The sequence below is a fragment of the Cryptomeria japonica genome, chromosome 11, assembly GCF_030272615.1.
Source record: "Cryptomeria japonica chromosome 11, Sugi_1.0, whole genome shotgun sequence".
Lineage (NCBI taxonomy): Eukaryota > Viridiplantae > Streptophyta > Pinopsida > Cupressales > Cupressaceae > Cryptomeria > Cryptomeria japonica.
In genome coordinates, this window is record NC_081415.1 from 383265077 (window position 1) to 383277249 (window position 12173).

The 12173-nt window shown below is 34.1% G+C and overlaps 1 protein-coding gene across 1 annotated transcript; it reads left to right on the plus strand.

Annotated features, from left to right (window-relative positions):
- The first annotated feature begins 2926 nt into the window (after positions 1–2926).
- Positions 2927–9366, plus strand: LOC131071626 (CO(2)-response secreted protease). Its single transcript, XM_058007555.2, has 11 exons — positions 2927–3232; positions 3339–3433; positions 3527–3624; positions 3715–3861; positions 4974–5076; positions 5147–5642; positions 5748–5848; positions 5993–6232; positions 6333–6447; positions 6531–6744; positions 8687–9366. The coding sequence occupies exons 1-11, from the start codon at positions 3146–3148 to the stop codon at positions 9253–9255; spliced, it is 2265 nt and encodes a 754-aa protein (XP_057863538.2). The 5' UTR covers positions 2927–3145; the 3' UTR covers positions 9256–9366.
- Positions 9367–12173: the final 2807 nt, after the last annotated feature.

Below are 12173 nucleotides of genomic sequence, written 5' to 3' on the forward strand. Positions count from 1 at the left end.
AATGCCAAAAGGGAAGATTGTTGGAGATTGTTGTTGCTAGGATATGTTGTTGTCATTGATGTCAACATACTCCTTTGTTCCGATGATTGCAGATTGGGAAGATCTTATGATCCGGTTTGTAGTGTTGTTTTGTTGATCATTGTTTTGCAGAGTTCAATATTTCCTCCAGTATATTTTGGTGTGATCAGATCTTGTGCTGAGTTTTTGTGATATTGCTCGGGATGGTCTTGTGTATCTTTATTTTAGATGGATTGTGATTTGGTGCTCCGCAAGTTATCTTTCTTCATGACAAATGTTGATTGGTTGTGTTCTTGAGCTTTCAGTTGTTGACATATGAAGATTTGATAAGTGGTGTTGGCACAATTGTTTCTGATGATTCTAACGTGCTTGATGGTGTTTCCTAGTAATGTCCTATTTGTTTTGATGATCCACATTGATCATTGTGCGAGGTTTTGGTGGTTTCTATGAACCGGTGATGATTTTTGTGTTATGCGATTTTCCTGGTGGTGTAGCGTGTTGCGGTTGATCTTGGCGTGATTTCCGGTGGAGTTGACCATTCGGGAATTTGATTTAGGTCCATGTTATGTCATGTAAACCATTATATTGGTCCGGTGGTCGATCTTTGTATCGTGTGATATATTTTTGTAATTGAGGGTTGAGGTTTAGTCGACCTTGTTATCAAGGTTGATGAATTATATATATATAGGTGATATACTCATGTAATTTAGGTGTCAATGTTATGTCTGCATTATCAAAGAGAGGTTTATGTGCGAACAAGATATTTATCCTTCATGTTGAGATTGAGGAGAGATTGGTGTTGTAGAGCAGACATTTGTGCTTAACCGAAACTATAATTAGGCATTTGGAGATGTTATTCTTTCAGTTCATTTCTTCTAGATTGTAGTCTAAAACTTATTGTAGTCTAAAACTTATAACCAGGCAATTATCTTTTGAGTAGTGAGCTCTAGGCAGTGTGCCTGAATGCATGTGCATTCCTCATTGTAATATTTTCACATACTACTACAGAGTATCATCTTACTGTGGGTAGGTTCCCACCGTGTTTTTTCCCTTAACTGGGTTTTCCACGTCAAAATCTTGGTGTTGTGTGTTGTGCTCTCAATTTAATTATCTTTTTTGTTCCTGCAATTTATCAAATCTATGTTTTGTGATTAAGTTTGATATTTCGATGAAGACTGATTCAACCCCCCCCGCCCCCCCTCCTCTCAATCTTCCTTCTTGGCTGTTGCTAACAGGCATTACATTGGTAGTTTCTAGGAAACATAACTCTATAGTGGTTCATTGAATCACACATTTTTGTGGGATGCTAACGCATTGTGTAGATATTCACACTCAACGCTTATGCCCGAGAAAATCAAACTCAAAAACTACAAGACATTGTAAACTTACTAAAAACTTAATGTTTTGACAAAATCATAACATAATTATAAAACATCTTTTCCTAAACTAAAGGGAGGTTTTGTGTCGTGTGAAATTGTAAGGGTATGCAATTTTCAATGCTACACAAACAATCTCTTGTTTTTTAAGTTATTTATGATCTTTCAATAAATGAAAAAAAAAATGTATGCACTTTTGTAAACAAATGATTTCACACTACTCCCATTCCCGAACTCACACTAGTTTGTGCATAAATGGTTTACAAATAATGCTACAAAACATCCTTTCATTTTTAATTATTCACAACAATTATATATACAAATATCAATGCAAATAATGTCAAAGATTCTTTATATCAAATTAAAATCTATAAATCATAAAGATTTGCACTATGACTCCTAGCAATAGTAGACACAGATATATTATGATAAATCTATTCAAAATCCAAACATAACATTAAGTCTCCTTTAGTGTCATTTCATATTAGAGTACAAACCATGAGCATGTGGATTGAAGGACATGTGAGGAAATGCGAATAATAAATAAAATGATTTTTAATATTTGAATTTTTTTTTTGATAAAAGATATAGATTACAAAACTGTTCAACCTATTTTAATTATTTTCTATCATTGGTTCATTTAATCCCAACTAAACAAAATGAAGTCATTTCAAAGATTAGAATAAAAAGTGATATGGAAATAATTGACTCTACTATTACCTATTTTGTAGTCAAACTAAATAGTGAAAAGATACTATCATCAATAGCTCACTTATCCTAATAACACTACTTATATTGATTAGTTAGTCAAACTATTTTAATTCTACTTTTCATGAATTGAGTTGTAACCAAGTGAATTTTTTTTTTTAGTATTCCTACCTCCAACAACTACTCTAAATTGAAAAATTAATTAAAACATTTATATTACTTGAAAAAATCTTCTTCAAATTTAAACCTAAATTCAATTTTACATAAATTTAAACATTCAATCCTATAACATTAGCAGTCTCAAATCATTAATTTTAGGTCAATTGATTGGACGCGTCTATTCTGGCTCCAAATGGCAGTACTGATTGACTAACACGCGTGTTAGTCGCGTGTTTTACACCATCGATTTTGCAATAAATGGCTGTGATTGACTAACACATCGCTATCACGTTGTGTTAGTCACGCGTTTTACACCGTCGATTTTGCAATAAACGGCTGCTAACACGTCGCTATCACGTTGTACGGAAGGTCTATTTTGGAGCCAGAATAGCTTCAGCCCAATTGATCAACTTGATCAATCATTTATTTATACTAATTTAATAGGAAGATTCTTTGTTTTCCTTTTCCATATGATATGATTGGAATAAAATTAGAGCCAACAATTTCGCAATAGAAAAAGCAGGAGAATAATTTCTTTTGAAAAAGAGAAAAAAAAAAAAAAAAAAAAGAAACATCAATGGTGTCCACCACCCGACTTATCCGGGTTTTATCAGTGCTGTTATTCCATTGAATGGGCCCTCCCCTCGCTCAGAGCTCTGTCAATTACTCGTTTCCCTGTGGGTCCTCCTCTTCTTAGTGCTCATCATGACAGACATTAGAAAAAAAGGAAACTAGTCACTTTTTTCTTACTGCCCACTGTCGCCAACACATTCATGGAACTTTGCTCAAATCTGTATTTATTTTGCTCTGATTGGGGTGGAGAAGAATAATTTAGTTATAGCAAGGATCTGTAACGTAGCTCTGAGAAGTCTCAAAAGATTTAGATGATGTTTATTAGAATTATAATTCTTCTTACGGTCACCTTACTTTCAGATCCCCTGTTCTGCAAGACAAATGCAGAGGATGGACAGGTAAGCTTAATCATTTGCTCTAATTCTCTGCTTATATGAATTCTAAACTTGTATGCCATCTTAGAAAGCTTTGACAACTTATGGGTATGTGCTTGCGTGAGGTCAGATGTACATTGTTTACATGGGGAGCTCTGAGAATGGCCGAGAAAGAGAATCCATAGTAGCTAGCCATGTGGAACTGCTATCTTCTGTCCTGGGAAGGTACAGTCATACCACTATTTTTGGTTTTAATGCTGGGAAAGTATTGGTTATTGTTAATTTAGTTATGTATTGATGGTGGCAAATGTCATGTAGTGAGGACGATGCACAGTTGTCGCTTGTTTATAGCTATACCCATGCTTTCACAGGATTCTCTGCAGTTATGTCCAAGGAGGTAGCTGCTGCCATGTCTGGTATACTTTCACGCCTCTTCTAATTTGTCTATACATGTAGAATGAGATGGAATAAGTCACAATTTAATAGGTGCGTACTGATTTTGGCAGGGAAACCTGGAGTAGTATCCGTGTTCCCTGATCCAGTCTTTGAGCTCCACACAACCCACTCATGGGACTTCCTGCAGACTCAGTCTGGCGTATCCGCGCCCTCTTATACTGTTTCTGGTGATACCATCATCGGCATGCTTGATACAGGTCTTACATGTATTGCCCTTTGTTTTATGAAGGAATTCTGTGTGTTAAAATGTCCCCTGTTTGTGGATACTCTGGCCCACCATATATTTATTGGTGAACAGCGATTGCTCTCTGTTTCTGCAAAAAATATTAATTTTTGTTTCATTTTGGCGGCTGTTTTATCTCTTAGGATTTAAGGATGAGAACTAGATTCCGACCTTTTCATTTTCAAATCATCAATGTTACTAGTGGGGCTGCTTCTGAGCTCGAGGTAGTGGTCCGGACTGTGGAAGAGCTGGTCCAAACCCCATTAAAGGCAATTTCAGTTCTTGCACAGAAATAGCAATAATAATTAGTAGTACTAGAGCTTATAGAAGGCTTTTTCACTCCTGTAATCTGCACAAAACAATGTTTCCAAAATTGGGTCAATGTCCAGCTCCCCCAAAAAAATTGAATTGGCAAAATTTGTTGACAAAAAATTTAAAACCTGAAAACATTGCAGACCGCGTTGGAGCTCCGTGCAATCTTTTCATTAATGAAAACAGAAGGGATGAGTAAGGAGTGGTTCAGGGCGAAGTAGTGGCACAAGCAAATTTTTGTTCAAACCACCCCTAGCATTTTACAGTATTTGAAGGCAAACTAGGTGGATTTTCTTGCTTAATTGCTCTAAGTATTGGATATTGAAAGCTCTGGACCAATGCTGGTCTCCAATGCATCAGCTTTATACCATGTTGAAAGATTTGAGTCTGATGCAATTCTTCTCTTTAATTGTTTGTTCTTGTACAGTTTGAAAATTCACACAAAATTCTGTATTCTTTTGTTAATACTGTTCAATATGAGGCTATGAGCCCTATTGGTTTGTAATGTTTTTTTGTTCACTGCTTATACCATGCTGATAGATTTGAGTCGGATGCAATTCTTCTGTTTTCTCCTTCGTTCTTACACAGTTTGAGAATTCAAACCATTCTGTATTCTGTTGTTTATACTGTTCAATGTGAGTCCAATATTAGTTTGTAATGTTTTCTTCTTCATTCCCATATGCTTTGTCATCCTTTTTAAAGCTTCATAGATCTGTTTGACAGAGAAGAAATCAGCTATTTAATTCTAGTTTGCAATGGGTAAACATTAATCAGGCATATGGCCTGAATCGGAGAGTTTCAGCGATGGCGGGATAGGACCAGTTCCATCTCGGTGGAAGGGCGAATGCATGGGAGGACAGGATTTTACATGCAATAGGTATGGATATTCCACCGACTGTACATAAAGGAAAGACATTTGTTTGCTCATACAGATAAGTATTGAGCAGGAAAATTATAGGCGCACGCTTCTACAAGGGGGGTCGCTCCGCCCGGGATTCCCAAGGCCATGGAACTCACACGGCGTCGACAGCAGGAGGGTCCCTTGTCGACCACGCTAATTATTACGGCCTTGCTGCCGGAACTGCAAAAGGCGGATCCCCCTCCTCCAGAATTGCAGTTTATAAAGTGTGCTCTGAGGAAGGATGCCTCGGCTCTGACATTCTTGCCGGGCTAGACGACGCCATTAATGATGGAGTCGACGTTATATCTGTTTCACTCGGATCCGCTTCGGTCTTCCAATTGGATTTCCCCAACGATCCCATCGCCATAGGAGCATTCCACGCTGCTCAGAAAGGAATTCTGGTGGTCTGTTCCGCAGGAAATGATGGCCCTGATTCATACTCCATCGTTAATACTGCTCCCTGGATTTTGACAGTGGCTGCAACTACTATTGATAGAGATTTTCAATCCGACATAGTTTTGGGAAATGGGAAAGTATTCAAAGTGAGACTAGCTGTTCCTAAACCTCCCCTGTTTTTGTGAATGCATATTTTTCAGTTGGGGTTTACAGCAACTGATTAATCCCTCCTCTGTATGATATTTCTTCAGGGGGAAGCTATCAATTTTTCCAATCTTAGCCGCTCCGCCTTGTATCCTCTTGTCTTTGGAGGAGATATTGCTTCCAATGTGAGCTCCAGTGATGATGCAAGGTAATGGATTTTGAAAACAAAATCCAAGTTTTATGACTCCCCTGCATAATATGCTCTGCATTTTTGAGTTGTTTTTCTACTTTGAATTGTCATATGCCATTTGATTAGCAGAAAGCATTGATATTCCTTCTTCTGGATTCTTAGCAATTGTTACCCTGGATCTCTGGACCCAGAAAAGGCCAAGGGTAAGATTGTAGTATGTTCAGATGGGTACACTATCTCTAAACGAATGAAGAAAGCTGCAGTGCAAAGCTCACAAGGCAGAGGAATGATTGTGGTGGACGATTTGGGAAGATCTGTGGCTTCAAACTACGGCACATTTCCTTCATCTGCGGTCAGTAGTGAAGATGGAGACGAGATTCTCTCTTACATAAAATTAACAAGGTATAGTAGTTCACTCTGAGCTTCTGCAAACAATTGTCTTTACAATTCAAAAGGACTGTGAACATTGTGTGAGGTTCTAAACATATACTTTCTGTCTCAGCAATCCAGTAGCAACAATTCTTAGAACTGTTGCAGTCACAAACTATAAACCTGCCCCCAAGGTTGCATATTTTTCTTCGAGAGGTCCTGGTCCACTTACTGAGAACATACTCAAGGTGAGACTATCAAAAGGTTCTGTTAACTTTTTCTCTTACAAAACTGCAGACAGACTGATAAAACTGTTGGTGAATATGTGCAGCCAGATATCAGTGCACCCGGTGTGAACATACTTGCAGCTTGGGTTCCAAACAACCAGTCTGCTGACGTTCCCAGTGGTACAAAGCCCGCCTATTATGTATTTGAATCGGGAACATCCATGTCCTGTCCTCATGTCAGCGGCACAGTTGCTTTTCTCAAATCTGTCCACCCTTCATGGAGCGTCGCTGCCATTAGGTCTGCCCTCATCACTACAGGTACTTTTATTCTCACATCCTTTACTTCGAATAATACACATTGCCTGCACTATTCCGATTTCTACTCTTGTTTATTACAGTGACATTGGACTCACTGGATATTCGCATAATTTTTTTCTATTAACTGTTGATCGTTGATCTTTTAAACTGTGAGAAATTTTGTATAAATGTTTTTTATTCTATTTTGTGATTAATTATGAGCGATAAATAATAGAGAGTTAAAAGAGATATAAAATGATTCTAATGATAAACAGGTCATCATAGATCATGAAGTGTGATCCGAAATGTTGCCACAACAATTCACACACAGTCTAATCCAGAAACGGTAGCAATCAAAATTATGGATTAGATTGTGTTTGAGTTTTTGTCTCAATGTTTTAGGTCAACTCCATGATTCATCATCATGAGATGATGGATAGTAGAGAGTTAAAAGAGACATACAATCATCCTAATAATGAATGGATCATGGATCATGGAGTGTGATCTAAAATGTTGATACAACAACTCACACACAATCTAATCCAGAAACGATAGCAATCAAAATTATGGATTGTGGAAAGTTGGTATCATTAATTTTTACTGTTAGTTTGTAGATTTTTAGATTAGATTATGTGAGTGTTTTTTTGTTCATCAATGTTTCATCCTCAATTCTCTTCTCTAAATTATTCATTCTAATGATGGATCATGAATTGTGATATGAAACATCGATCAAGGAAAAAATGCTCGCATAGTCTAATCGAGAAACCTGCAAGCTAACAGAATATGATAAAAAAATGTTAATATCTAGAAGATCAAAAATAATTTTTAGATAAAAGTTTCAATCATTCTAGTTATTAAGATTATTTTTAAAATCTTTAAACAAAGCTCATATTTGAACTGAACATTATAGTAAACACCAAACTCTAGATTGAACTCCCCTTGTCATATAGAAGATCTAAATTCTTTCTTGCCACTTATTTCACAATAAAGATGGTGTGAACTAATCCGATTGAATTATAAAAATCTACCCTCTCCAAATTATATTTACTGTTACGTGACGATCATAAATGAATTCAGATTCGTCAAATTTAATAATTTAAAATAAGATTTGCTGAGCTACTCAAGACATGTAAAATGTCGTCCATCAGTGGTACGAACTCATGCCGCAAAATGTAGAGGAATATGCACCATTCACGGAACAAAATAAGTTTCGTACACAACTCAAAAGCAAATGAAGTAGTAGACGTGTAGAAATTGGCAAATCTGGATCGCGGGACACGGAGGAAATCTGTTTGAAAAATAACCAATAATTAATAATAATTAGGTACCTATAAACAAACAACTGGAAACCATGTACCTCCAGGACCACAAAAGCAATGTTATTATTATAATAATTATTTACACAGTAAACAAGAGGATTGAAAAGAGACGTCCAATAATTATCCAAATGGCCCATTGAACGATCAATAACAAACAATTCTGAAAGATAGATAGTGTATTTTTAATAGGTTTTGGATTAGTGTATGTTTCTGGATTCGATTGTGTGAGAGTTTTTGCATCAACGTTTCGGATCGCACTAGTGTATGTTTCTGGATTTGATTGTGTGAGAGTTTTTGCGATCCGAATGGTTGATGCAAAAACTCTCACATAATCGAATCCAGAAGCTTACACTCAATCGATGGATTGTGGAAACTTGCTGATGTTGAGGTTTTTGGATTCTTTTATATAAGCTTTTGTTTATATTAACGTTTCTGATTATATTTCATAATTATCTTACAGTGTAGAATTTTGATTGTATCAATGTTTTCATGACATTTTATGATTTAAGATTTTGTTTACATCAGGACTTCGGACCATATTCTATAATGGCACTCTTTGACACTCTTTGATATCAACCTTTCTTATCATCATAAAATGTGATTTGAAATGTTGATCTAATGAATTGTTTTGTATGTGAGGACAGCCACGAGTGTGAACAACGAGGGGAAGGCGATGACGAACGATTCAAACATCGTTGCTTCTCCATTGGATTTCGGAGCGGGAGAAATGAGCCCCGTTAGAGCACTGAATCCGGGACTGGTGTACGAGACGAGCGGTGAAGACTACGTTCTGTTTCTGTGCTATTTGGGGTACAAGCCATCAGATATCAGCGCAATGGCTGGCAGCAGCTATAATGGGTCGTTGTCAAAGTGCCCGGCGGAGCCACGGCCGGAAATGGTGAGCAACATCAATTATCCGACCATCGCCATTGCCAATCTGAGCTCCACGTCATCGGTGAGCATCAGCAGGACAGTCACGAACGTGGGATCCAACTCAGACGCCGTCTACATGGTCACCGTGGATTCTCCACGTGGATTAGACGTGAAAGTGTCGCCTAACAAACTTGTTTTCTCGCCCACATCCACCAAAGTCACTTTCCACGTCGTTTTCACTGCCACGCAGGCGGCCACAAAGGGTTATGCCTTCGGCTCCATCACGTGGGAAGATGGGGCCCACACTGTCCGGACTCCCTTTGCTGTCAATGTCTCGTAAAAGAGAGAGTTCACAAGGTCAAGACTGCTTGTTGCCCTTTTCTCTCTCCATCTTCTCAATCACTTTCCTAGTCTTTTGTTCATCAATTTAGATTTAAGTATTTTGGTCCAATTTTTTTTTTAAATTTGGGTGATTGGATTTTACTAATCCATGTATATGGATATTGGAAAACTTTGTTAATAAGAAAGGTATATAATTGTTTTTTCAAAGATATATATATATATATATATATATATATAAAAGTATTTGAATATAAATTAAAATAAGTATAATATGAAAATGATAGTAGTCATTTTAATTTAAGATTTTAAAAAATAAAATATGTAAGACTTGTTAAAGATATAAATATTATTTATTTCAAAAAATATAAATTAAGTTCACAAATTAAAAATTATCAAGGCTATCATTATGGATTATAATCATTAATAGTTCATTTAAATATTAATAAAGAGAGCCTCATGTTTGGGTGTGTGTCATGCATTAGTCGAGTACATAAATAAGAGTATATTATTTAATCTATAATAAAGGGACAAATCATAAGAAATGTATATAATTGTTTTTTCAAAGTTAAATATACATTCAAGTATTTGATTGCAAATTAAAATTAGTATAATGTGAAAATAATAGTAGTAATATCAACATCATGTGAATTTTAATTCAAGATTTAGAAAAATAAAATATGTAAAACTTTTTAAAGATATAAATATTATTTATTTCAAAAAATATAAATTAAGTTCATAAATTAAAAACTGATCAAGGCTATCATTATGGATTATAGTCATTAATAGTTCATTTAAATATTTTACAGATGATTTTCTTCTATTATAAGATATCTTTCGGCATATTTTACATATATTTTTTAAATATAAGTTTATGAGTAGTAGTAAATTTGCATCATTATGCCGAGAGGCATCTACAATGACATCAAAATGTGCACGAACAAAAATTCAATTTCGAAGCAATTTGACATGCAAATAACCGGTAAATGCATGAAATATGCCATCTTTTGGTTTTTGTGGATGTGTTATTTTATTACTCCAAATAAAATAGAACCCTCGCCACTTGTCTCCAACTATATTAAACCATTACATTCAAATGATAGTGGAAGAGTGCCATAATATTTAAAAGGGAATAATCAATAAAATCAAATAGCATTGAGAGGTTAGTGGAGGATTGGGCTTGGCATTGTGAGTATCTAACGATTCTAAATTCTAGGTTCATGTTGTCGTCTTAGATAATGCCGGTACATACTTAAGCAACTCTATTATTATCCATATTTTTGAAACTCTTGTATACTACTAATATTATTGCAATCGTCATCGGCATAATTTACCTATATTTTTTAAATATAGATATACTAGTATGAGCTTTTATTCAAATCCAAAAAATAAAAAATATGTTCAATTTGTTAAAGTATAATTTTTTTTTCAAAAAATATAAATTAAGTTTACAAAGTAAAAGTTAATCAAGCCTACCACTATGGATTATAGTCATTAACAAGTACATTTAATTGTTTTCCAAGAGGGCTTCATGTTTGGGTGTGTGCTTACATGCATTAGTCAAGCACACAAATAAGAGTATATTATTTTATCTATAACAAGAGTTTAACCATATACCCAATGTGATGGGATTTTAAAACAAGGTTGAGTGCAGCAAAGTTATTGTTAAATGTTAGCGACTATTTTGTTATAATAGTAAAAGATACCAAATAATTAAGAGATATGTATAAGAAACATGTTAAATATTAGTAAAGATGTGGACAAATTTTACAACATAAATGTCACAAAGTTTGCAAGCATTGCTAATGTCGCCATGTCTTGCTTTTTAAAATGCAAGAGCCAACATAAAAGTAAAAAATTGTTATGTTATGGTTATGATGATATTAAAGAGGGTTTGAAAAAGTTTTTGTTGAATATTGTTGTAGAACAAACTACATGTATCCAATATAAAATTATTAAGGTCAATGGTAAAAGAAAGGAGTGGAGTTGATTTTTGCCAAAAATTTGGAGCTTTAGTTGTGCTTAATGGTCTAGATTTTGGGGTGTTTGTTTTAATTTTACACCAAGTTAACTTGCATGCGAGTTTCAATTTCTTTACAATATTCTTCATCTATATTGAAAATTTACAACTATTTATTTAAATTTGACCATTCACTATTGTTTGACCTAGGTTGAATATGTGTTTACCACTGTGATATAACTGATTTACTTAGTATTTAAATAAAGGTACTTTTGAATTATTCATACTAATAAAGCTCAAATTAATTCCAACGTTTGTAATTTTTTAACATTTAAAATATATTAAGATATGCAACTTGAACTATATTAAAAAACATTTATACCAAAACCTTTTTGCCTCTATACCAATCAAACTAATTAATAATAAATAAAAATTAATACATAAAAAACCAGTCACACTAATTAATAAAAAAATTAATAGGTAAGACAGCTCTCAAAATAAATAATCAATAACATTTTTTATGTATAGTCAAACTCTATATATATATATATATATATATATATATATATATATATATATATATATATATATATATATATATATATATATATATATATATATATATTATTGGTTAAATAATTTTCTACACATAAAATAATCCAAAAAATCATTTTCTACATGACAATTTAAAAAATAAATTGTTCAAAATATTAATGATATCTTAAATCCCTATTTTACCTTAATAAAAAATGGTTTCTAAAAATCCATTAAAATATGATTTACTATAAAATATTAAAAAACTATAAGTATTTAAATATTAAAAATAAGTGAAAAAAATTCATTAATATTTTTCAAACAATTAAAACTCATTATTTAAGTATTCTTTTAAAAAATCAATTTTCTTGATTAAAATTGGAAATTATTCAATTTAGCTATTTGAGCCAACATTTTAAGGGAAG